Source organism: Gymnoscopelus braueri, assembly GCF_963280865.1.
Source record: "Gymnoscopelus braueri genome assembly, chromosome: 4".
Classification (NCBI taxonomy): domain Eukaryota; kingdom Metazoa; phylum Chordata; class Actinopteri; order Myctophiformes; family Myctophidae; genus Gymnoscopelus; species Gymnoscopelus braueri.
In genome coordinates, this window is record NC_137605.1 from 41,296,050 (window position 1) to 41,323,356 (window position 27,307).

Here is a 27,307-nt window from a genome sequence, read left to right on the forward strand (position 1 = left end):
CGATTATTCAAATTTGGTTTTATGTTTTGAGGGGGATTTGTTTCGGTAAAATAGTTCTGGGGATTTGTTTAGTTTTTTCATGAAATGACCATCCAGGTTACAATAACAACATTGCATTGGCCTATAAACTGGTTTTCAGAAATAACCAAAGACAGTAGCATGCACATCTTTTACATTATTGTGACTAAACCATTAAAGACGTGGTGAAATGAAAAATATGTCACACTTTTAGAGCATACCCACGGTCAATCTATTTTTGAGTATTTTTTTATATCAAAAGTACCTAAAATTCGATTTTGAATTACTTCCTGTAAACGCAAAATAGAGAATGAATAAATATTACACCCATACTAGGTATTCTCTAAAATAGTTACTATGGGCAGGGTTTGGATAGCCAATGCAGAATTTTTATTGGTGTCAAATTTTTGTTTTTTATTTAAAAAAATATATATACTATACAGTATTTATCTATTATGTGTAACACATGTTCTCTATGACCAACATGACAGAGTTACAAACAGACCATTTACAGTAATTCATGCATTCTTCCATCCGTCCATCTCTCCACCATCAGTACCTGTCAACGGCAATGGCCAGCAAGCTACACATGGAAGCAACCACAGAGATGCAGATCATGGAGTCAAACATATTGTCCATCTGCCTGATGAAGTGGTCTTCTACGACAAGCTGTCTGTTGTTGAGGAGGTAAATGATAATGGTCTCCCAGGCGTTGGACACACTAACCAGCATGTCAGCCACTGCCAGACTGCAAGACCAAGACAAATTACAGTAAGTCACACTGTTATCTAACAGCCTTGAAGACACATTTGTACACGGTAGGTACTGTAACTGTAGTTTCTTTTGCATGCATTGCATTTAAAGGTTTCCTTGTGTGCATTGATGTGTCTGTTGATTATTATTGTATAAGGTTATCTATCTCTATCTGTAATCTTTATTAATTGTCTCCTGGGGGCAATTGGTTGGGTACTGTAGCAGTTTCACAGTAAAAACAGTACACACAAAAAGTCCCATAAAAACACAACAACGTCAATTGGATGTATTGTAACAGACAAGGAAATGAATGGTTCCAATTAGTGCTATATAAAATAAATAAAAGTCAAAACGAAATTATTTATTTTATTTTATTATAACGCAAAGTTAAAGCCATCGGTAACTGTTACTAAGGTTACGACGCCCAGCATGAGATCGCCTAATTTGGCACAATGCCAGCGTGACGTCACATCTCTAGATAAATACTGGCCTCTATATTCCAGAACGCGGGAATGCACAGGTCAGGATTTAGAAGTCGTTATCAGGTCTAAATGGGTTAAGGAATAATAATCTAATATAATAATATCTTCATTGCAGTAACAGACATCGTTGGGTGGTCGAGCTGATATTACCGTTTCCTGTTTGAGTGTTTAGCAGTAAAATGGCTGAGGGTATGAAAGAGTATTTATATTTGCAGATTTTGTCTAGGTATATGAAATGGATACCTGAAGGCAAAATCCTAAACTCTAGGTGCAGGGGGTGGGTGCTGGTGGGTTATTATTGTTTCAGATTAGCATGCCCCAGCGCGCATACATGAATAATACCAGGGTCAATACATTTGATGTTTTCCTTTCATCACAAAAGAATGTCCGAAAATGTACCTGCACACAAAAAAGTACATGGGCGAGTGGAGATTCTTGTTTTTCACAATGGCTGTGATGACCAGGATGTTCTCCAGCAGAGAGATGATGCCAAGAATTAGGAAGACCTAATACAAGAGAGCAGAGCAGAGTAGAGTAAGTAAAGTAGAGTAAAAAGGCTAAGTAAAGAGTAGAATTTTGGCTTCGGCAATCCTTGCTAAATTTTCATATTGTGATTTCTGTCCATTAAAAATCGGTGATACGAGATCTGACGGCGGTACGGTAATATGGTAAATAAACAAGACCAGGAGACCTGGTTCTGCCAGACCCAGACTTCACATGATGTGTCAGCCTGTGTCTATGCCCATGTATGGACGAAAGGGGGACAGACTTTTATGGCTGGGGCCTAAGGACAAAGTGACCGAAACCATTTTTTTGCCCATGTATGGAGAAAACAGGTACAAAACATGCCCATGTATGGACGAAAAGGGGACAGATTTTTATGGCTGGGGCCTAAGGACAAAGTGACCAAAACCAGTTTTTTGCCCATGTATGGAGAAAACAGGTACAAAACATGCCTATGTATGGACGAAAGGGGCACACACTTTTATGGCTGGGGCCTAAGGACAAAGTGACCATGCCCATGTATGGAGAAAACAGGTACAAAGCCTCATGTAAGCCAGACCCCCTGGGTCCGGCAAAAATATACTGTGCACGAGGTTAGAGGAATTATGGTAATGCGGAAGGCATTGAATCTGTTTGGGTTTTGAGACGGAGTTGGACCTGTTGTTTGAAGAGGTGGAGAGATTTATTTGAGAATTGGAAGTTGACCTGTTCTTGAGAAAGTTTAATAAGAAGACCATTAGAAGCCATAAGAAGACCATTTATTGAGTAAATAAACTTCCGTCTTCTTTTACAGGGTGAGTTACGTCACAACACAGAGCTCTGTGAAATCTATTCCAGCATGGATGACTGCCTTTTTCTTTTTGTCAAAGAAAAATGCAATCTCATGTATATTTGGGAATATTATGGGTTTCACCCAGATGCCAAAGGTGAAATATAAAAACGATCAATTATAATATCAATTTCTCCTCTATTCAAACAACAGCTACCTTTTAAAGGTTTGTGTCTATGCTTGGTCCAACAATATCACATCATCATGTTCTGTTCAACAATATTAACTTATCTTTAATATCACAATCCAATCATATACATTCGTTAATAACTACTCATATGGCGAGCAAGCATGCATATGTATAGAATAGAGATGGCAAACTAATATGTGTATACGCCCTCATTACTTGTGCTGCAGGGCTCCGCGACCGGACAGTACACCACCTTATCTAAGGTGTAAATGGCATATCTTGACAATTGCATAGTGTTGATGGACATATGCAATCCTTCACATTTCAAAAAAGGATTTGAAGAGATGACAGGAGGGCCAATGGATTGATATGAATTTAAATTGAATTTAGATGGGATTACAGAGAAAGGTTGGTTAGATTTGGTTGATTTGGTCTTGATTAAAAGCCAGAAAGAAGAGCACTTGTGCTCTCTCCCTCTCTCTCTGTCCCCTCTCTCTCACACTCACACTCGCACACGCACACGCACACGCACACGCACACGCACACGCACACGCACACGCACACACACACACAGCACACAGAGTAGTACAAACCTCTGTGGCGATGTGGACCTGCTCACATGCTGTGGGCTTTAATGTGCTGGACTTGCCCGGCAACAACGAGGGGGGAAGAGTGTAGTTTTGGTGATAGTTGTAACCCAGGGTGGAGTTACTGAACAGTGACCCCTGCTGGTAGGAGGATTCATCTGACGTGTTCATCGTCTCTGCTGTTCTGGTTCAAAAGCGTTGGAGGCAGGGATCACTGCAGGTCTACTGCTGTGGGTTGCATTTTACTGCAGGCTGCCTGGAAGGTCAGAGAATGGAAATCAAACACAGTATTATCCCATTAAGACCTGAGGCCGTTTCTACAAATGCCTTCTGAATCAGTAGTTCTCACACTTTTCAACTAAACTGAAGTTGAGCATCTCGGCCAAAAGAACTGCACATGTGATGATGCATCTGTGGGGAAATGATGGACTTATCCACTAGGATTTTAAATGTTCAAAAATAGCAGATGTACAAGCTCGCTGCGAGCTTGTACATCTGCTATTTTTGAATAGCCAACGCTAAAATCTAAAATGAGGCAGGCGCTTTCCCGGTTCTAATGGGTTAAGTTAGGCAAGAAGGTTTAAAATAGAATGACACAGGGTTCTTGATACATGATGGTGGTATGGGAGACTAAACGTCTGAATCTTAATTCTTTGTAGATCAGAAAGATTTGACTGAATAAGTGAAAGGGGGAAGGGTACATGTTGCGAGCGAGCATGGGAGCACTATGTTACTATATACTATGACAACCCTATGTGCTTTTTGTCAATTGTCACAACATGAAAATCAATAAAGAAAAATGTGGGGGGGGGACGGACGGTCTGAATAGATCTTTTCATGGTTGTCTAAAAACAACCATGAAACCATTTGATGTTTCTGTACTAATCAGACAATCTGGAAAGCATTGGATCTGCGCCTGAAGGGTTTATAAATCAGATAGTCTCATCCTTTATTTGTCTAAATGCAGTCTATGATTGTGTCTGTTATTTTGATCTATAATGGAACAGACATTCTCTATGACTGTGTTTGCCATTTTGATCTATAATGGATGATATAATGGATGATACATGTCTCCAACAAGTCCGTTTCAAGTTGATACTTTCAACATTAGTATTAGTTTCAACAGAAAAGACATGAGAGAATATTATATTGAGCATCTTGAAGAAAGGGGACCATGAAAAGCACAGCAATCTGCACTTCAAACAGTGAGTCACCCATGAACGTGAGGTGCAACTTAATTATTTACCCAACCCTGAAGTTGTGAATTTTAAGATTATGCCTGGGACGATATATAATTGCGATTCACAGTACTGTCCCAATAACCATCAATATAATGATTTCGATTATTAAAATAGCACAAAAACATATGGAATAATTTTTCCTTATTTTCTTATGAAAAACGATTGCATCACAGCATATAGTTTTTCTTGTGAACATCCTTTTTAGTGGAGAAAAAAACAAGGACAGATTCTTCGGCAACACCCAGCAGGCAATCACAAAGAGAGAAATAATCCATTCATCTAAATAATCTGCCTATCAACCTGATATCCAAGCATCAATTTAAAAAAAGGTCATAATACATAAAGTCATTCTGCATAAATAAAGGATTTAAAAAAAAAATATATATATATATATATATATATATATATATATATATATATATATATATATAGGCAAATGCAATTCAAAATACAATATAGCAATATGTAATAACTAATAGGCAATATGCACAATAAGCCATAGCAACATATAGACTGATTTGAGAGGGAAAAAAGCCCATGCAATTAACTAATGAGCATTAGATACAGTTAAACAGAGTGCAGAGGGATTTAGGAAATTGGTCCAGAGATTGTGTATAGAAAGCTTCATGCAGATTGCTCCAAAATAATATGAGGTGTAGGGATTTCATGACAAGACCCATACTGTATGTGTAATGAAGTTTCATTTCTGTAGGTCAAATGGGGCATGAGTTATGCCTGTTCAAAAGGTCGTATTTTTCAAATGATTGCTATAGCGCCCCCATTTGGCCAAGGGCCAACTTCCTCCATTCTTCCAAGTTTCGTAAAAAACTGCAAAAAAGCGTTGGAAGTAGAAGAAGAAGGAGAAAACTGAAGAAGACTAAAACATATAATAGGCTGCCTACGCACTTCTCACGCCCCTTAATTCTCTCTGCCTGCTTGGTGGACATAACTAAATCAATAGGACTGTACATTTGTGAGCTAAACAGCGTTGTCAAGTCACTCTTGAGGATATTCACGCTCATGTTAGGATATTCACGGTCGCTCATGTGAGGATATTCATCGCGATAAAAAAGTAATTAGGGTTGTTATTATTAGATAAGGCTAGTTCAGTTACACCTGGGCAGCTCTGATGTTTAGAAGGTTCACGCAATGATGAGGTGAGTCTACAGGAATTATATCATAAAACAGGGACTAGTGCATAGGATCCAAAGGGCAGTGTTTAAAACTGTTTTAATAACAGTATGTCCCCGAAAGATGCCCTTGGTGCAAGAAAAACCTTTTTGGACTAGATAGTGGATATTCAGCTGTCAGACCCATAATGTAATGGTTATAGCTTGCAGCTGCTTCAGTAGAGATACACTGTACAGCAGGGGTTTTCAACAAGGGGTCCGGGATCCCTAAAGGGGTCCTCAGAGTTACTACAGGGGGGCCAGCAAATCTTTGTGTGATAGGATTTACATTTTTGGTGCTTTATTTACCCAGGGTAGTAGCTGAGCACAATGCTCATTTTCAGCAACGCCCTGCACATAGAAACACACAGACAGACACACACATTAAAACCTGGGAGCTGACCAGTACAACCACAGTCTTATATACTGTTGGCCACTAAGCAGCTCCACTGGAGCAGTTGGGGGTTCAGTGCCTTGCTCAAGGGCACTTCAGCGGTGTTGGGGGAGGGGTGAGTGGTGACCATTCACTTCCCCGCCCAGATTTTTCCTGCCTATCCGGGGAATCAAACCGGGAACCTTCCGGCAACAATTGCGCACCTTTAACCTTTAGGCCACCGCTGCACGCAGGCAGGCTCTATTAGTTCAGTGGTAAGAATTTCAGCGCTTCTTTGCGCAGGAGACCCAAATCCGGGATAGAACAGGAAAGTTATTTAGTGCCGCTTTAATTAGTTTAAGTTAAGGTTAGGCACAGTTAGTGTGGTTTCATGGATTTGGTACGGGATAATGAATTAAATTTAGTTAGGTTTGGCCTGCTTCTGGTGTGGTTATGGTTAGGGGAAGAATCTAACCATCTTAATAGCTGTTCCTTTGCCAATGAAATGCAATGGCTGAATACCCACTGCCTCTGGAGTGTTTCCCTATCAGCTGACTGGTCAGAATGATATCTGACATTAAGCTTGTTTTGAGTAAAATGGAGGTTAAAAGAGGTCTGGGAGAGGCATTGAGATAATCTATGTTAGTGGAGACAACATCTGACTGGAGCGATGACTTTGAACTCTGCTGGTGTTTCTCAAACCTTTCAGCATCTGATCATAAAAACAAAGAAAAGCTGTGATGATGATACAAAATGATCAAACATGTGAGTCCAAATCATGTATCCTATTAAGCACTTAAACCATATACCATTATACTTGGTTGACTGCAGTCCCCCGGGGGTCTATACTAAGCACCCTCCTTTTTTCACTGATCTCTTCACCGAAAACAGACGATCTACTAATCTCACAATGCATCGCAACATGAACTTGTAGATGGGCGATTTTTGCGGAACGTTCAGTTCAGAAATAGAGACACTAGGCTAGGGTTCAAGTGGTTAAAGGCTCCCCCAACACATATTTGTCATAGAAGTGATCTTGAGAATATGATGGTGAAACAGAAATATATAACTTTGCGTTCTGGCAAAGATATAGATTTATTTGCCCCAGGGTGCGCCCTGGTTGAAAGCCTGGCTGGAGGTACTAAGAAATGAACGAGAAACAGGAACGAGAAAGAGGAAACACACGGAAAGGAAAGGAAATTGACAAATGAAATGTATCGCATACCCAATTAACAAAATGTCATTATCCAAACTCCATTACGGAGAGTCATTATCAATTGAATACATAATTAAAATCTACTGCAGGCCTGACTGACAAACTTGGGCTGTTTTTTAGAATAAGCACTTTACCGATTTCTCATTACACAACATGAGCAAGGCTTTCGCCCACCTATAAGACGACAGGTGCGTAAGAGAAGACCAAAGGCCGATCAACGCACAAGAAAACCTCCCGCACACTGTCAACAAATACACAAATAAAGTGTTAATGGGAAACACAACGCTTCCGTGTGGAGACCTTCATCAGGTTATCTGAAACCTTGTGTTTCCCATTAAACCCTTTTTTTCTTTTTCTTTTTTGCATTTCATTACACAATACACCTTTGGAATACAATTCAATAACTGCTTAACTACCTCTGAATTTCAAAATTATTAAAACATTTTCCATATCTTTCATATCTTTTCATCTAGAAGATTGTGAGCTTATAGAAACATTTTAGAAGATTTTCACCTGTAATGACTTGCCCAAAATAAGGACGCAGTGACATGGAGCAAATCCATAATATTTTAACCTTATATATTATGGATTTGCTCCATGTTAAAACTGTGATAACGTTGAAAAATATTGCTGTTGTGAGTATAACAGTATAACAGTTGTGAGTATAACAGTTTAATTTAATTTATGATGTAAAAAAAAAAGGGGGGGGGGGGGCATTCAAAACAGACAACCTTATATTATGATCCCAGACAGTGGAGTAAACATTTACAAATATTCTAAAACATACAAACGTTTCATCTAGACTTAGTTTTCACACAGTTAGTTTTACATATTTAAGCATATTGGCTATATGCACTTTATTAGTAGCCAACAGCAACATATTTTGTTGCTATATAGACGTTTTTAGAATCGGCCTCAGGTCTAAATGGGTTAATGAGGGTCTGTCTTGTTATGAGGAAAAACATGTCTATTTATGTCCTCCTGCTTGAGAACATCCTGAGGCCAAATATGATCTCATACAGTATGACTGGAGGGGAGAGACACTGTTATAACTTATGACAGATACCAGCGTGATTTCTATATTTCTATCTATACAGTACCTCAGTTGACCTGTGTCCCCAGGCCCAGGGGTCAATACTTGGTTCCCCTCCTTTTTCTCTCTACACCAAATCTCTTTGCGAGAAAAGATCCAATTGACAAGCTCACAACGCGGCACATTGCGATGCATTGTGAGCTTTAGATCTGCTATTTAATGTTCGCCTGTTTTCACCAATGCCTTTGCCTATCGTGAGTGTGTGTGTGTGTGTGTGTGTGTGTGTGTGTGTGTGTGTGCGTGTGTGTGTGTGTGTGTGCGTGCGTGCGTGCGTGCGTGCGTGCGTGCGTGCGTGCGTGCGTGTGTCTGTCTGTGAACTAAATAATGTGATGGATGGGCATAATTTAATGAAAATGTACTTTTCGGTTAAAAAGGTCAAAAGTCAAGGTCACACAGTCAATGTTAAAATAGAGAACGGATGGGGAAATTTTCATGAATCTTGGTGGGAATGATTTGGAGTCAAAGGTCAAGGTAATAATGAATCAAATGTAAAATTACATAGTTGGCCCTATCTCAGGGTCAAAGCGATAGAACAAGAGATTTTCTAAGGATTTTATTTTTTTACATAGGAGACTGTAGACTAGAGATAAAGGAAAGCTATGGCAGCGAGAGACAATGTAACACATGAGTGAAGTTGGATCGAACTCAGATCCTCACGAGGATCTCAAGGAGCATATCGTCGTTGTCGGGGGGGAACCTTGTATGTCCAAAAACAAATTATTATTTTTTTAAACGATTTAAAATGCGAGCCGTTGTGAGCTTGTAGATCAGCTATTTTAACCCATTGTAACTTCAAACTCCATTTTAACCATGTTAGATTCATCCGAAACACCCGTCCTCGGTACTGGTGACTGATATTGTCCTTCTAATACGTGTTTTTCAATTACTTTTTTCATTTATTTTTAATATTTGTTTTGGAAAATGAAAAAATACAATAACAAAATGTAATAAAATAAATGAAATAAGTCATTGACAAAACAACGGCCCCCTCACGTATTAGTAGGGCGGGATGAGTCACCAGAACCAAGGACGGGTGTTTTTGATGAATCTAACATGTTGAAAATGGAGTTTGAAGTTATAATGGGTTTGTATAGGAAGGGGGCGTGTCTGATAAAATGAATATCAAATATCTAAATACTGAGTCAAGCAACTTATAAACTGTCTATAGGTTCATACACTGGATTAAAACCATTTCAAAGTATTAATTCAATCTGGCAACAAGATGAAAAGAGGAATAATAGAAAATGCCTTGAGTGCAAAAGATTAAGTGTAAGTCCTCGTTACTCTGACCCAGACAAACCTTTTTGGATCAGTGCAGCCGGATGAGCTGAAAATACCCTACACCAACCAAGCTTTTCACATCATGTCAATACTGCAATTCTTTACTGGACCATATGCAACTTAATCAGCCTCTTATATAGTAGCTTGATGATATGTGAGAGTGGTTTTAGATTTATCTACAACAATACAGTAATCAATAATTAGTACAAATGGGTTTCTCATTACCAGAAGTAAAAGGGAGATTAGGGATGACTAATTCTCAAATGGATTGTCATGCTCATGTATCCACATGGTCATTAAAAGCTTTCCAAACTTACCTGACTGAGCTAATGTTGACTAAACACTGCACGGTTTAGGGTTTAGGTTTACGTCATGGACATTTATTTTTCTCCAGGGACTACTTCTGGCAATATTATTCAAATCCATTCATCATTTAATAAAATGATATTATTAAAGCCAGGAGCTTAAAGTCATGCTGTGTAACATTCATTTTAGTTGTCTTTTTGACGACACCTCTCGTAGCGAGTTTCCAGTGTCCCATGAGGCCTGGCGTGAATTATGGGATCACTTCCTGTTCACTTCCTTTTCCAGTCATTCAATTCATTTGAGGGATCAAATCAGTCAACAATAATGTGGGAACACAACCTGACTGAAATCAGAAAGGGTCACATTAGTCTGCTTACTTAGACCAGTGTATATCAACCCTGGCAAACGTCCCAATTTTGGGCTGGGGCTACTGCTGAGGTGTGCCGCGCCGTTTGAAGAAGGTTTGAAAAAATATAATTAATTTTTTTTTTTTTTAAACAATAATAATAATCAGGCATGTAAACAGCCCCGAGGTGAAAAGGGTGACAACATGCTGTTTTTTTCGGGTCAGGTGTCACACTATTGCCCTATTTGGATTAAAAACGGCTAGTGGAAGCTGAAAAGCTACAAGTTTGCATGTCTGAATAATGCAAAAACAGAAATATTTGTTTGCATTTGCTTTTTTTCTATATATATATATATATACCGTATATCTAGGTGTGCCCTGGGATTTTTTGGCTATGCCAGGTGTGCCTTGGCACAAAAAAGGTTGATAGACACTGACTTAGACAACAAGATCTCCCTCCACACAACTGATTCAAGTTGATGATCAGTGCTTATTATCAAGTGCTGAAGTCACTTAACAAGCACCATTTACTCGCCAATAGAGACATCAGCAACAGCAGCCAGTAAGAATGAAACACAGGACAGGAGTTAGACTAGCTCTGGTCCATAGCCTAGACAGTGGAGTTCCTCTCCCCTTAAGGCTATGGTACCGATGAGCCAATACGACCACACCACAGGCTACATAACCTGTCGTTGGGAGTAAAAATAAGAAATACACTTTCGCAACTCACCAAAACAAAGACGGTTTTATGGAGTTGAAAGCCAACTCTACTAAGTGGAAGCCCCCCCCCCCCCCCCTTCAAGTCTAAAATATACTTTTTGGCCAAAATGTTGTAAAAGGTTGTAAAATGTAGAGGAACTCCACTGTCTAGGCTATGGAGTGGAACAGAGCTAGAGTTAAGCTCCTTACACACAGGGGGCGTTTTTTTCATGCGAATAATACGTTTCTTTTTTAAAACCTTATAAAGTCAATGCAAGCTTCCATGGAGCGAAAAAGCTAAAAAGCGAAGCGAAAAAGCGTCTTTTAATTATTCGGAACGAGTCAGAATTTTGCGTATATTCGCATAATCGCCGGTGTGTAATGACCTTTAGACTACTGCTAAGAGAAAGTGTCAAGAGCCATTGATCATTACTTTCAATCAGCTGTGTAGAGGGAGATCTTGTTGGGTAAGTAGGCAGACCCAATATGACCCTCATTGATTTCAGTCATGTTGTGTTCCCACATTATTATTGACAGACAGGGATCGCTCAAAGGAATTGAATGACTGACAACAGGAAGTGATGCCCATAATTCACACAAAAGTAAGCTCCCTAGGAAACTTGTGGAGCTCAAAACGGAATGCTGCAGCATTTTGAACCAAAAAATTATGGCACAATATATTTCACTGTGTTGCATTACATATCTCAAGCATGTTTCAAGTCTCTGCCAGTACATTTTTATACCTTACTGAAATGTATGGAATCCAATGGCTTCCACAAAAATCTAACAAAACTATGGAAAATGGTCAGCAGTAATGCCAAGTATACCATGTGGGCTAAACGTGCCAGCTGGACCACTGTTACAGCCCTTTAAAGAATACTGTAAGTAAGACAAGACTATCTGGTCCAGAAGAAATATCTGCATGTTGAAAAGTAGGCTCCCAATATTTAATTTCTTAGAACACTTCAGGACCTTCATTGTCCCGATGAAGGTCCACATGACCGAAATGAAAATGTTATCAAAAGCAAATTCAATTATCTTTGATTGCGCAGATATTTCTAGCATTTGTAATTATTTTCCTTTGAACTGCACCTGAACCAATGTGCACAGTAGTTTTTTCTAATACAATTCTTTAACAGAGAGGCTAATAAGAAAGCACCATTGTTTGGATCAGGCAAACTTGGTTCTTTAATTAGAGCAGCTAGTGCTTTGCTTCTAACGGACAAGAAAATACACGAAGCCACTTGTTCCTCACAATATATTTGCAAGATGGACAGTATATGTTTCACACTGAGACCACTTTAGATCTATCATGGGGTGGTTTGTGGTACTGTGGCAATTTCTCACATTCTTTGTGGTGGGTTTCCCACCAAAATCCATGCATCACAATCAACGTAATCTCTCAAGACAGATTCAGAGCTCCACGATGAGCTCCTCCTCCTTTTTTTTTGCCGATGGGTTCCCAGATTACAATCAACATAACTACCATGGCATCTACATGCAGGCTACTAGTGATTATCACGTATCTCAGTGTGGCGTCTTATCACTGGTGTACATCAGGTACTTAACCGTGTTCTCTATAGGGATTCAGAATGTTCTGCCAGTGGTTGTGTGTTCAGTGAAGTGATTGTGTTCATGCACTCACACCCCCAGGCCCGCTTCAATCACACATCCCTGTAGATTTCCGGTCTAATCCTCTGATTTTGTCTCTCTCATGCACTAAATCGTTTTCCATTTCTCTTTCTCTCTCTCTTTGACAAATTCACAGCAGGAATTGATTGATAACTGGGCTGCAATAGTCATAAACACAATCAAACAAATGAGAAACCTTGTGCAGAGCATGTGAGCTATGTCCCAGAGGGATCAAGCAGAAATAACAATGTAACCTTATTAAATCTAAATGCATCAAAGACTCAAAGGAATAATCCACCCTTACACAAATGTGACTTATTTTGTTCCTATCCTCTTACGACAGTTCTGTCTACATTTGTGAACATCAACAAGCTTTCTCCAAAAGTAAAATAAAAAACAAGACTATTCTTATGGGTTATATATATATATATATATATATATATATATATATATATATATATATATATATATATATATATATATATATATATGCTCCCCCCCCTCAAGCCAACTGACCTAAACTGATTGGACTGTACTGGAGTGGACACGATGTAATTGCACTTTTGAAATGCACAACAGCACTTTACTAAAACTGTGCTGGTAACTTTTTTTTAAAGGATTGCACAATGGCATTTTACTTATATGTGCTGTGGTGGTAACTTTTTAGATGAATTGCACGTCATACATATTGGCTTTTATAAAAATGTTTGGTTATGCTGTGTTTTAGTTTTGGTCTTTTTATGTTTCTTGGATAGGCTTGATGTTTTATTGGCTGAGGGGGAACGGTATTTCATATTCTTTATGTATGTAAGTACACGGGGAAAGTGACAAATAAAGTGATTCTGATACAGTGTATATAATTATTTGTATACACAGTTCAATCGTTTTCCATTAAAATGAATAGGCTGGGCCATGCTCGGTGTCATCTTTATTTATATTATTTACACTTTACAGTCAAATCCGTAAATTATCTCAGATCTGGATTAAGGGCTTATATCACAGCCGACTATGAGATTCCTGTCAGGTTGATTAGTGCGATGGCATTTCCAATTTAATCTGAGTGCCGATGGTGTAATAAGGCAGGAGGACTAATCATGCCAAATGAGATTGCACCTGAGTTATAAAGACTGACGAGTTTCAGGTAGGACATGATTCATTGAAACATGGTGTGCGAGACAGTGGAATACAGGTTCCATGTGAGGGAGTGGATTTTCTGGGAATACTCGCTGGACACAGAGACAATATTAAGGATTAAGGAGTTTAGTTTGGTTTATTCTGCACGCTCTGAGGAGCAAAGCGTAGCTCTAGCGCAAGTTCAGTTTTAACGGAGTCTAATCGAGAAAATGTCTTTTATTCAATAAAACTTTTCGTTTTTATGATGTCTCCTTTATTGAACAACAGACCGGAGCTGTCTGAGCTGGAGGGAGTGGACGCCAACCTACAGTGGGGCATCACATCAGCAAAGTCATGATACGGTAATGGTGAGGGGTGAGGTACTCCCTGAAGTTCATATCTGTGTTGGGAAATGTCAAGCTATTCTAATCTGTGTTGTTTGGTAACGGTTAACGTCAGCGCAAATCAACGTTGGTAGGCAACAATTCCTGTTGTGTGTGACTTCAGACCAGAGCTCGATCAGCGAGAGAGAGAGGGAGGGAAAGGGAGAGGGAGGGACAGCTGAATGAGGGCGAGAGGAAGAGGGGAGAGGGAGAAGACAGGGAGAGGGAGAGGGAGGGAGGGAGAGGGAGAATGAGACGGGATGGGAGGGACTGGGAGGGAGACTGAGAGGGGGCGGGTGACGGGAGAAAGAAGATAGATAGATTAATTAGATAGATCTTTATTGATCCCACCAGGGAAGGAGTGAGGGAGGGAGAGAGGGTGGGAGAGGGAGAGAGAGAGTCTATTTCACCCATGCAATAACCGCTGGATACCAAAACCTGAACACACTTATTGACAGATTTAACACCAACGTGAAGTCAGTCCTAGGACCACTGTAAACACCACAAACTAAATCCAGTCATTCATCAACACCTGTCTGCGACGAATCCTCCAGATCTGCTGGCCTAACACCATCGGCAACAAAGAACTGTGGCAACGCACCAACCAAAAACCAGCAGAGGAAGAGATCCTCCAACGGCGTTGGAGATGGATAGGCCATACTCTCCGTAAACCAGTCTCAAACACCACAAGGCAGTCTTCTGACAACCTGTACTGAAGCGAGCATTTGCGGCCAGAATGTCTGTTAGGTTCTTGATCGTAATCTTAAACCCCCTTGCTGTTAATCACACACAATATGAAGAATTTTACACGTGACACATGAGATCTCTTTTACTCGACGAGGATTGTGATCACCAAGTAAATCACTTCACAAGGTCCAAAATCACAATGGCGCACTCCCCTCCGTCCAAGCACTTTATTAGAAAAGGGGAGGGGACAGAGGAGTACAGAGGAGTGGAAACTTACTAACTGATAAGGACTGTCAAACATATTACACATTGGATTAATACATTGTAGGATATTCAATTAAATGAATACAATCAAAGAAAGAACTTATATACACATTATATATATCTTTATAGCTGCATCTAAATGCTGTAAACCGATCCTGTCATTTCCTGCTTTTGTTCATTTAATTAATACTCCTAAAAACATCAATCACATTTTTCTTGCTTTCACATTTTCAAAATGGATATCATACCAGGATTTTTATTAATCAAACCAACAACTCAACCATCTGCCTCTTCGCTTCCAGTGGCCTTGGGACTACTTTCTATGTCACTCTCAAATAGGGCTCGAAGAGAATACACACTCTCGTGTGGAGTGGAGCTCTTAGGACACATCTCGTCATCAGTCTGAGACAACGCCGCATATGTCTGAACGACCTTTTCATTGACCATACGGTTCACTAATGCTTTGATACATGGTCCTACACAGACAGATACCACGCATAGTAACAACAGAACACAAAGCAGTATTGTTCCGATTTTACACAGACTTTGGACCCACCCCCCCCCAAATAGCCACGTCAGCCACCCCTGTTCTAGAGCAGGGTGATAGTCACCTTTGATAGCTTTTTGGAGGTCACGAAGGTTTTGCATTGCGTCACTAACATTCTTGGAATTAATGTCATCTGAAATATAAACACAACAGGTCGTGTTTATAAGAACGCAGACACCCCCACTCGCAGCGGTCAAGAGGTCAAGAGTCCATCTATTCTGGAGGGCCATTAAACGAAGCTGAGTCAACTCACGGTTTTGGGCCTCTCCAATTGTCATTGTAGCGTTGAGGAACAGGCTAAGTCTATAGTTAATTGTCTCTACACGTAACATAAGCTTTCCCACTCCAAGATGGGGAAAGAGAGACAAACCAACCTTATTGGCGGTGGACCAAAGTTTCATCTCGTCTGGAACATTGGAACCCCAGATGGGGTCATGTGCGTCACCTATTGAACGAGAGACACGGTGTGTAATGGCAGCAATTGGATGTGGCTCAGCAGAGATAATAAACGTGTGGTCTCTTATTCTAATGGGGGCGCACACCCCCGCCCAATCGGGAGGAAGTCTTAAAAGCGCCTTCATTCCACACATCCAGAACACATTATCTAGCGGATATGTGCCATTTTTTGCTACCATAAAAGCATTACTAACAAATCTACACCGGTGGGCTGTAATATTGCCTTCTTTGTCTACATTTTTCCATGGACACGGGATACCAGTGAGATTGAATGCTTCACAAACTCCGTACTTAGTGGTCCTACTCAAACATGGGGGAGTCAGCATTAATGTCTTTTTACAGTTGTGTTCGTTGATCTGACCCAAATTCACAGAGCCAGCGCGAACATAACAAGTAGGGAACACTACGTTAGGTTTCAGAGTGACATAAGGACTCAACAGTGTGCTATTTAGGTCGTATTTAAACTGATGGTACGGTTTACACGGCAGATAACTGCTGTTGGTTCCATTCAGGTGCATGTACTTCAAAGTCATTTTCTCCCAAGGCTCACCAGCGATTTTGGATTCGAGGCAATCACATTCATGACCAGTCAACGGTACAGCATTTAACGTAGGATGTGATGCAGATGTAGGCATGTGTGTGCAAACATAACACTCCTTGTCACCATTAGTCTTAGCAATTTGATTAGCGTAATTATACCAAGCATTTAGATTTAGGCGGTGAGTAACATTTTCGTCAACACTCCTCGATTTACGAGTAACTTTAATAATACAAATATATGATACACTCATAGAAATAATAAAAATCACACAAAAATACCAGAGGTGCTTCATTCTCAATTCTAGGTGTAATAGGAGTGGGGAAGGGGAATATTCTAATTGGAGTCTTCTCCAGGTTTGGGTCTGACCGTAGCGCTATCAGCTCGGCCCCACCCGCTGCTGGCTTTAGCACTCCTATTACTTAAATGTCTGATAATGTTCGAACCAATTTACAGTGGCTCTTGTGAATCCACGTCTCACGCTCTTGTATCTTTACAGCGGTGGGCGTCGTGACCAGGACTTGGAATGGACCCTCCCAACGAGGAGAATTCCAGTATTTCCGCTTGATGATCTTTATCAGGATTTGATCACCAGGCTCCAATCCCGATTGCTCCTGTAAAGACAAAGGAAAGACTGGCAGATTATTGGCACTTTGGACCTGCTTGCTGTTAAATACAGTAATCATCCAGTCAGCCAGGGTTTTGTTTTCATCTACATCCTGTGCTGTCTGAATGGGGTCCAAAAGTGGGAGTCTAAATTCTTTACCATTAACAATTTCAAAAGGGGTTGGGCCCTTAGTCGTAGGTACTATTCTCATGTACAATTCCACTAATGAGATGCATTCTATCCATGGGCGTTTTGACACATCTGTAATTTTCTTCAATCTTAGTTTTACCGTGTCGTTAAACTTTTCAATAAGGCCAGCTGACTGTGGGTGATAACTACAATGATAATTTAACTTAATACCCAGTTGTGATGACATAAGTTGTATTACTTCATTTCGAAAATGGGGAGCATTATCACTGTACAAGGCCTCTGGAATCCCTCTGTTAGGAATTATAGTCTTACATATGGCTTTTGCCACCGTTAGTGCAGTGTTATCACGTGATGGGAATATGTAAATCCATTTGGAAAATGGACAGATCATGTTGAGACAGTACTTATAGCCTCCTACAGTAGCGTTTAGCTGTATAAAATCCATGTGAACAAACTGGAATGGATATGTTGCAGGGGGAAACTTGCCTCTTTTCGGCCTTTCGTTACCTTGCGCGTTATGCCTACAACATGTGATGCACGCCCTACAAAATTGTTTAGCATAATTTTGAAAATTATAAGTGTGAAAATGCTGCTTAACTAGGTGTACCATTCCACCTGTTGAGACATGACCGACCCGATCATGACTCAAATGTGCGGCTAAGCGAAACAATGACACAGGTAGTATTGGTTTTCCATGTATGCAATATATTTCAAATTGATTATGAACAGCTCCATCACGGATCCATTTCCTAACCTCAGATGCAGGGGACTGGTTTTGCATATCACGTAATACTGTGTGTGATATTGGTTCTGTCTCACTTGTGGCAGACATAACAAGATAAGACCCATGGGAACCTAGGCTGGCTTCCTTCGCTATTTTGTCAGCAAATGCATTCCCACGCGCTACTGGAGAAACACTGTTAGTGTGTGCCTCACATTTACAGACAGCGATGGAACGCGGAAGTAATACTGCTTCTATCAGGTCAGTTAGCAACACTGCGTGCTTCACAGGTCTGCCAGTCGAGGTCATCATACCTCTGCGTGCCCACTGTGCCGCAAACGTAAACAAAGTAGAAAATGCGTACTGGCTATCAGTGTAGATTGTAACATCTACACCCTTCGCTGCCTTACAGGCTGAAGTCAAAGCAACTAGTTCCGCAGACTGTGCTGAATACGAAGGCGGAAGCTGGCCTGCCTTTATAATAGTGGTTGCAGACACAACAGAAAAACCAACTTGGTTAACACCTAAAGGTGACTTAGACGCTGAACCATCAACAAACCACACCTCCCCCTTGGGCAGAGGTTGGTCCGAGAGGTCAGCACGGGGCTTACAACAACGCTCAGTCAATTCTTTACAATTATGTGGTTCTCCATCTAAGGGCGTAGGGAGGAGCGTGGAGGGGTTTAAAATACCACAACGAACTATTGTGAGATGGGGCTGAGAAAATAATGTGGCAGACATCGATAGGAACCTGGCAGGAGAGAGAAATGCCATTCGAGTCTCATTTAACAGAAGGGATACTGCATGGGGGACCTTTAGTGTGAGTGGGTGAAACAACACAATCTCAGCTGTACATTCAATCGCCATAGTTGCTCCACAGATAGCTTGGACACACGGCGGTAGGGCCTGTGACACAGGGTCTAATCGTTTAGAGTAAAATCCTAGAGGCCTCAACTTATCTCCTTGCTTTTGCAACAGGACTGAAGTCATAAAACCATCTTTCACATCAGCTGTTTGAATAAAGGGCTTAGTGTAATCGGGCAGAGCTAACACTGAGGAGCTCGTCAACATCTGTTTTAACTTAACAAAAGCTTCTTCTGCTTGTGCATTCCAAACTAATTTGGCAGAGGCAGGCAGCTCATCTAAGTACAACAAATCTAGCAGTGGTTGAGTGACAAAAGCATATTCGGGGACCCACGCTCTACAGTAGTTTGTTAGACCCAGAAATTGCATCATGTGTCTCTTAGTCGTGGGTTTTGGTGCATTTAACAAGGCTGCCTTTCGATCAGAATGTAAACAACGGCCCTCTCCACTGAGTGTATGGCCTAGGAAACGAACACTCTCTTGTGCAAACTGAAACTTATCTTTCGAGACTTTATTGCCCGTGACCTGTAAGTGCTTTAAAAGCTTAACTGTGCATGCTACACATTCCTCACGTGTAGGGGAGGCTACTAACATGTCGTCCACATATGTAATGACCTGAGATGAACCTGGGGGGGTGAAACTGGCCAAACATTTAGCTATCTCCCTAGAGAAAATTGCTGGACTGTTAACAAATCCTTGTGGAAGACGATTGTAAGTGAGCTTCTCACAATCATACGTGAACCCAAACCACCCCTGACTCTCTCTCTCAACCTCAATAGAGAAATATGCATTTGACAGGTCAATGACTGAAAACCATAAACTATTTGGATTGAGGCCATTAAGCAACGTGTGTGGATCAGGGACCATGGTAGCGATGGGCAGCACAGAACTGTTGACCTGGCGGAGATCTTGAACTAAACGCCATGATTTCCCATCTGCTTTCTTGACAGGAAAAATGGGCGTATTACACATAGCATCTGGATCTTTTCTTATGATACCAGCCTCGAGCATATCCCTGATTACTGGGCGTATGCCATCCAAAGCATCCTGTTTTAAGGGGTACTGCCTGACATTAGGACGATGTTCATTACAAGGGGTGACTTGTATGGGGCGAGCTGTGGTCATTCTGCCAACGTCCGTTTTACCTGAGGACCATAAAGAGGCTGGCACAGTAGCTAGTGCCTGTGCGTCCTCCTGTGAGAACATGATTTGTCATGAGCGAAGGGGTACATCTAAGTGGACAGCTGGGGTCATGCTTAGAGTGAAACCTAAGCCTTTCCTTCTCATGTGCCCACTAGTCTCCCACCCATCTGTCTGTCGTACCCAATCACTCCTGGCGACTCCACTGCGAACTAACTGTTTTAATTCACGCCAGGTTTCCCCTACACCTCTTGCTAATGACATGTGAGGTGTCTTTCCTAACCCCATTACCATATCTGCTTCTTGTGTAAGGGAGACTGAGACTGCTGCATTGCCATTACTATCCTCATAAATATGGTTAAAAGAAACTCTCTGTGGCTTCTGTAGATGTGTGACCAGCTTATCATACTCAGGATCTGGGCCTGGACGTCTCTTGTATCTTAATGTAACATGTAGTGCCCCTAATTGCATGACCTCTTGCTTATCACGTTTGGTTATCTGAGATAACAAAAAGGGGCCCGTCCCTGTGAGATCTGGATTTGGCATGTCTAATGTCCAAAAATAACATGGCTGATCTAGGGACTGCTGCACATAAACTTGCTCCTGTATTGTCTCCTCTGCTGTGATGGCACGCATACCCTTACTCGTGGGGACTATACTCAGGCCTAGTTTAATCATGCCATCACGTCCTAACAGGTGCACAGGGCAATCTGGGGCGTAAACAAAGGTTAGGAACACTGTCTTAGAACCATCTACAACTTTTAACGGTTTGGACACTGGCCTCTCATTCATTTGGCCATTAGCAGACTTTACAAAAATACTCTTAGACTTGGGCCACATGCCAGGGATTTCTGTTTTCATCACTGAGGTATCGGCACCAGTATCACATAGGAACTCAATCAGCACACCATTGACCATAAGAGTACGCATAGGCTTAATTTCATTGTTGGACATTGCAGCTAACGCCTCTGTTACTAGAGCTATATCAAATATAGGTTCTAATGGAGGATCGGCATTTACAAAGTTCATACGGTCATGGTACTCTTCCTCACGGTCCACGCCTAGTCATTCAGTGCGATCACTATCTTCCTCTTCCTCCTGGCGCCTAGGTCTACGTGGCTTTCCCTTTTTACGCTTGTCATCATCCCAGCCCTCTACTGTCGTGCTAGATCTACAATCAGCCACAAAATGGCCTAAACGACCACACCTAAAACATGTGTTGGGGGCCCTTTTTGCTCCTACCTTCCTGCCCTTTGACTTATCTAGGTAGGCAACATCAACCATAAACACCTGTTTAGGGGCACTGTCTTCCCTTTCTTTCTTTTTCTGATGGTAAGTTTGGGCTGTTGTTAAATGATCCATCATGTGACTCACAGTGCAGCTACGCTGAGTGACATTGTTCTTGTTAACAAAATCTCGCAGGTGCACAAGTGTGCCATTTAAGATGGCTGACTTCAAATGCTGTTGGTATGCTGAGTTCTCTGCTATTTCATGAGGAATGCCACTGCACCGTCGAAAAACGGTTTCCATTCTACTTCTGAAATCTATCACATCCTCTCCTGGCTTCTGTCTGGTGTCAGTGATTTGTGTATAGTCTGAGACTAAACGGAAAACTTCGCGTATGTTCGCCCACACCCCTGTCAATGCAACCTCAAATGCAGCGCTAGTAACAGCGTCCATATAACCAGCGAACGGCAATTCTCCTTCCATCCCAGTATACACTCCCTGTATACGTGCCAATTTATGGCCGTAAATTACCCGTAAACAGCTCAAAACCTCCAATCCATTCAAATGCCAACCCTTAATTAGCTGTTTAAACTCTTCAATATGTCTTTCAACATCATCCTTAGGGTTATGCAAACCGTTACAGGCATCACTGAGCTGCTGAGGCGTCCAAGCGCGATAAGCTAACACCATACGCTCCAGTCTTGGATCATTAGCGGCTATTATAGGGGCAGCTGGTGCTCCGGGGGGCCTTTGTCCTGCTATCAAGGTGGGGTCCCAAACTATGTTGGGCATTTCTACCAGTGGAAACTGATGTGTCTCTACTTGGGCTGCTAAATTAAACCCTTGTTTCTCTACTGCATAGGGGTTCGGATACAACTGTGGTGGTACGTACGGGTACGGCGGGGGAGCGCTCACACTGACGCCACAGAAATTGGAGCCCTGAGTCTCTTCTCCTTTCTTCCCTTTAGATCTAAGCACTGGCGGAGAGGCTGGCGGTGGCTTGGTCTCAACCTGTTGTTGATAATCTTGGGTGTCAGCAGTAGCTAAATCAGCGAGATAGGGGGCCTGTTCTTTCATTTTTAACAGCCTAACATCTGCTTCTAATTTCTCCTGCCTGGCCTTTCTTTCTTGAAACTCCCTCATTTTTAATATTCTAGCTTCTCCTAGAGCTTTGTCCTGTCTGTCTCTTTCTTCCTCTTCAAGCTTTCGCTCTAATGCACGCACCGCCCTAAGTTCTTCTCTTTCTCTTTGCGCACGATCTCTCTCTGCCTGCGCTCTCTCACCTTCCTCTCGCTCTTTTCTCCGTCTGTTCTGTACTCCACCAATGTAACCCAAATCATCTTCTTCTGTAGTTAGCGCAGCCACTGTGGTTCCACTATTTTCACCTGTCTTACTCATCCCTGCACGCCTAGCCTTTGCTTGGCTGTCCCATATCATAGCTTCTCTTAATTCTTGCCGCAACCTTTCCTTTACTTTCTCTCTCTTATTAGTGGCCAAATCTGTCTTAATCTGCTCCACTAACAGTGCACATGCCTCTGGGCTGAGCTTGCCCTCAAAATGACGATGCTTCGCCCAGTTGTCCAGGAACCGAGTGCTCCCTGGAGCATAAATAGCCATATACTTCCGATCCTTAACTATTGGCTTCTCTTTCTTTTGTGAGTTCCCCATATTAGCGGTCAATTACTATTATGTGGGTGAAAACTGAACTATGTGGTTATTATAATGTTCCGTTCAATGTGTAGAAATGATTTTAATCACTGTAAATATCTTGTTCCTATCGTAATTAAATGTATTTCGAGTGTTATTGTTATGCACTGCTGTATACTGCTCAACTTGTATCACACCCAAATTCACCACGTCCACCACGTGTAGACGTGCCCCAGGGAATCACGCACTTATCACTCACTTATCACATCCAAACCATACACCGTACACCCTAGATTGTTATCGGGGTTATACTAGATATATAGAATAAATATAGACAAATCAGTTTACACGACTAGATTTCCCCGGAGGGGGCTGTCAGACCCACTGGCTTTCAACCACCGTGACAAACACACACTCAACTCTCTCCTCAGTATACAATTTCAGATTATAATATGCCACTCGCCACTACAACACAAACTCCAGCGAATGTAACTTTAACACCTTAAAGAAATATCCACAATTTCACACACACTTGTCAATATTACACCTTAGTAATAACAACAATATGTCCACACAAGGACCACTTACGTGTTCTTATAGGTGTGTGATCACGTTCAGATCTCGGCAGTCGTTCGTTGAAGAGAAGATTCCGGACTTGCTTTGAAACACCGGCCTGGTTCGTGAACCCAGGGCTTTCACAGGGCCGTCTAATGGAACTGTGGCTGTCGACAGACTGGCGGTGTTGTCCTTCCCTCCTCTCCCAAAAACGACGTAGAGATCCGACTCGAAAGGACCAGTGAAATGTTAGGTTCTTGATCGTAATCTTAAACCCCCTTGCTGTTAATCACACACAATATGAAGAATTTTACACGTGACACATGAGATCTCTTTTACTCGACGAGGATTGTGATCACCAAGTAAATCACTTCACAAGGTCCAAAATCACAATGGCGCACTCCCCTCCGTCCAAGCACTTTATTAGAAAAGGGGAGGGGACAGAGGAGTACAGAGGAGTGGAAACTTACTAACTGATAAGGACTGTCAAACATATTACACATTGGATTAATACATTGTAGGATATTCAATTAAATGAATACAATCAAAGAAAGAACTTATATACACATTATATATATCTTTATAGCTGCATCTAAATGCTGTAAACCGATCCTGTCAATGTCTTTTTCATGAAATGCTTAATTACAATCTATCCTTAGATTAAAACCATAATGTTTATACACATATCTGAAAATGTATGAAACTGTGGGTCCAGCAATTTAGATATTCAACTTATCAGTGCTTTGCAGAAACATACAAAGCCAACATTTTACTCTGCCAACTGGGTTGAGTATAAAATAGAATAGAATAGAATAGAATAGAATAGAGAAGGAAATTAACGTGGATGGGTGTCTTAACTACTTGAACCCTAGCCTAGCGTATCTGTTCTGGGCCGAAAATTCCGTGAAAATATTTAGTGTAGAGCTAAAACCGTAGGGCCCTAGTATAGAGCCCTGGGGGACTCCGGTCAACTATGTTTTAAGTCGTTAAAGGCACCAAACTGCTATGATCAGGTGCACGTGGAGAGAGACAGAGGCCCACTGAGAAAATGACCTGTAGCTGTACCCAACCGGGGGCCTGTTTCAGTATATCAAAGAGACATTATTTAGACATCCAGTGTTTGGACTTTGAACTCGATCCTCCCTAAAAGAATTGGCTACTGTAGGCTTTATTCACACTTCACTTCATGAATCTGCAGTTTTGTATTATTATTTTTTTGTATGTTTTTTGAGAGAGAGAGAGTCGAGGCTGGTGATCTTCATCTATTTCAACAATGATTATCCCAGTATCCTACAATGATGGGAATTTGGCCCAGAACAGAGAATTGTAAATACGCTCATGCCCCAAGGGGCCGCCGAGACTTATCACACATTATTCACACAGAGTTCAGCACAGCACGGTGAATTAAGGGTGGCTGGGACTTAAATTTGTCAAATGGGATAGTAAGTAGAAACTACAGGGTTTATTTTCTTGTCTAATGAGTTAAAATAACTTTTTTGCTGAGCCCTATAATCAAAATTGCATGGCCTCATTGGCGTGACATCGCGTAGGTGGTCGGGGCAAACATCAGACAGAACGTTGATCCAATGCATGAGATGAGGTCAATTACATAAGGTCATAAAATATTCATATAGCTAGGCCTAGTATATTGCACAAAGCTTTCATAGAACATGAATATGAGGAAGTACTCAACATAAGTCAAAACAAATTAGGTTTATATTTTTTTGAGTTTTTACTTTGTCCCATCCACCCAAACAGTGTGGGTGAATGGGACAGCATGATTTTGGATGATTTGGACACGGACAGTGCTAAAATGATCACCCTTGCAGCAGAGAACCACTGTGCTTGTGAGCAAAGCAACTTTGGCTGCCAGCTCCTGAGATTACACTCCCACCCTGAGACTTGCCCTTCCCCAGGTTCCTCATTTTAACCAGCACTCATCTCATTCTCGCTTCAATAAACCAATTACATTTCAGTAGAGGTGTGACCGTGTGTGGTCTTACTTGTGAAATTGGTCCTGTGGAGAAGATAATGTAGGTCTTCACCTACAAGGACTGTGTTTTTGGTCTAATGGTTTGGAGGTCATGTTTGCCTGAATCCAATCTGGGAACCAAGAGTTCCCAGATTACAATTCGGAAGCTAGCTTCCGAATTGTAAATTGAGGCTATACAGGAAGTGACAGTTCATATGAATGGCCTGTAGTCTCGCTGTTTCACCCCTGCTGGTGTCAGAAGCAATTAGGCTCCATTCAAGCGGATGGGTTTTTGCCAAACTTTACACTTGATTTTATTACCTTAATAAACATTGTCATAAATACTATATGCTTCCAGTCGCTAGTTTAAAGTCTTCTTTCAATCACCATGATATGCGTTTTGGTAAATTATGGTCCCATTTATTTTAAAATTGATGATAAAGTAGGGTATGCTGTAGGAGAGACGTGGCTACCTTGTGATGATTTGATTGACAAGCTACACAACCAATAGCATTAATTCCCCACCCCCGCTCTGGTCCCAACCGGAGCTGGTGGAGCGTCTTTGTTTTCATTCCTACTAACAACAAACGCTACACGTTGTAACGGTAGTTGCCGACAGATTCAGAGCTCTGAATCTGTCTTGAGAGATTAGTCTGAATCAAATGTGTTCATTAGTTTGTGGGGATGAGGGATGGTTTTTAATTGATTTAGAAACTTTTTTCTTTTTTTTTTAACCTAAATTAAATGTGTTCAAATAGATTTCAGGGGAGAGAATTATGGGTAGTTTGACAGTAAAGCTTTATACTGTATGGATTGTGGACAGAGATTTTTAAGTTGGACAGAAATTAACAGTCTTAATTCATAGCCTAATGATGAACAGGAAAGGAAATGTGATTGTAAAATGATATCAAAGTATGAATTAAACTGTGCAATAGGCTACATATGCTTATTCTAGCCAGAATAAATCATTGATAAGATGTGCTGTAGCCTGTTCCAGAGTCCCAATCACCCAAAGGTCCTGTTGACTTGTCCCAATCACCCACATGTTATGAAACAAAAGCTTTTAGGTTTACACAAGTCTAGGCCACGCCTCCTTGGAATATGATATAACCTTCTTGCCTCAATGTAATCAATATTGCAGAAATTGAATCATGTGTTGGGATAATCATTTGTAATTTATGTCAAGAAAGCCTATACAAATTGGGAATTCAAAAACTGTTCCAATCATCCTATTTACCTGGTGAACTTTAACACCCCCCCCGCCCCAACAATAATTAGCCCTCAATGATGGGAACTGGGCCCAGAACAGAGAAGTAAATAATGTAAATAATCATTCCCCAAGGGACCGTTTACACCTAGACTGATCACACATTATTCATGCAGAGTTCAGAACAGCATGAATCACCCAATGTACCAGAGAGAGAGGCTTAATTAGGCTGCAATCATCAGTGAAGATAACCTCACTCCGTCAAATGGAAGAAGCTTGCGACACACATTTTGTTTCACAGCGTACTTGCATCTGAGACTCCGGGCGCAGAATCGATGACAGACGGAGTTTCATTTTTTCAAGCTACTAGGCATGTGATTGGATGATCCCGCCCCTAGCAGCCGCTGATTGGTTCGGATGCGCAGCAGTTCGGGCAGCTTTACTCTGTGAGCAATCCCAGACCCTCCTTCCTGAAACCAAATGCAAATGAGATTTCCGGAGGGAGGGGGGGTTTACCAGGCTACAGTGAAGAAGACAGCCAAAACAATTTTGGTTAAGTCCTTTTCAATT

At 41.3% G+C, this 27,307-nt stretch overlaps 1 protein-coding gene across 1 annotated transcript in view; it reads right to left on the bottom strand.

The window, feature by feature from the left end:
* Positions 1 to 27,307, bottom strand: part of LOC308084549 (melanocortin receptor 5-like) — a 30,804-nt gene that overhangs the window by 1,343 nt on the left and 2,154 nt on the right. Inside the window, exons 2-4 of the mRNA XM_080427221.1 lie at positions 3,310 to 3,559; positions 1,653 to 1,759; positions 578 to 766 (exon numbers count right to left, since the gene is read on the bottom strand). Coding sequence (XP_080283347.1) covers positions 578 to 766; positions 1,653 to 1,759; positions 3,310 to 3,474 — 461 coding nt within the window. The 5' untranslated portion in view covers positions 3,475 to 3,559. The remainder of the gene's footprint in view (positions 1 to 577; positions 767 to 1,652; positions 1,760 to 3,309; positions 3,560 to 27,307) is intronic.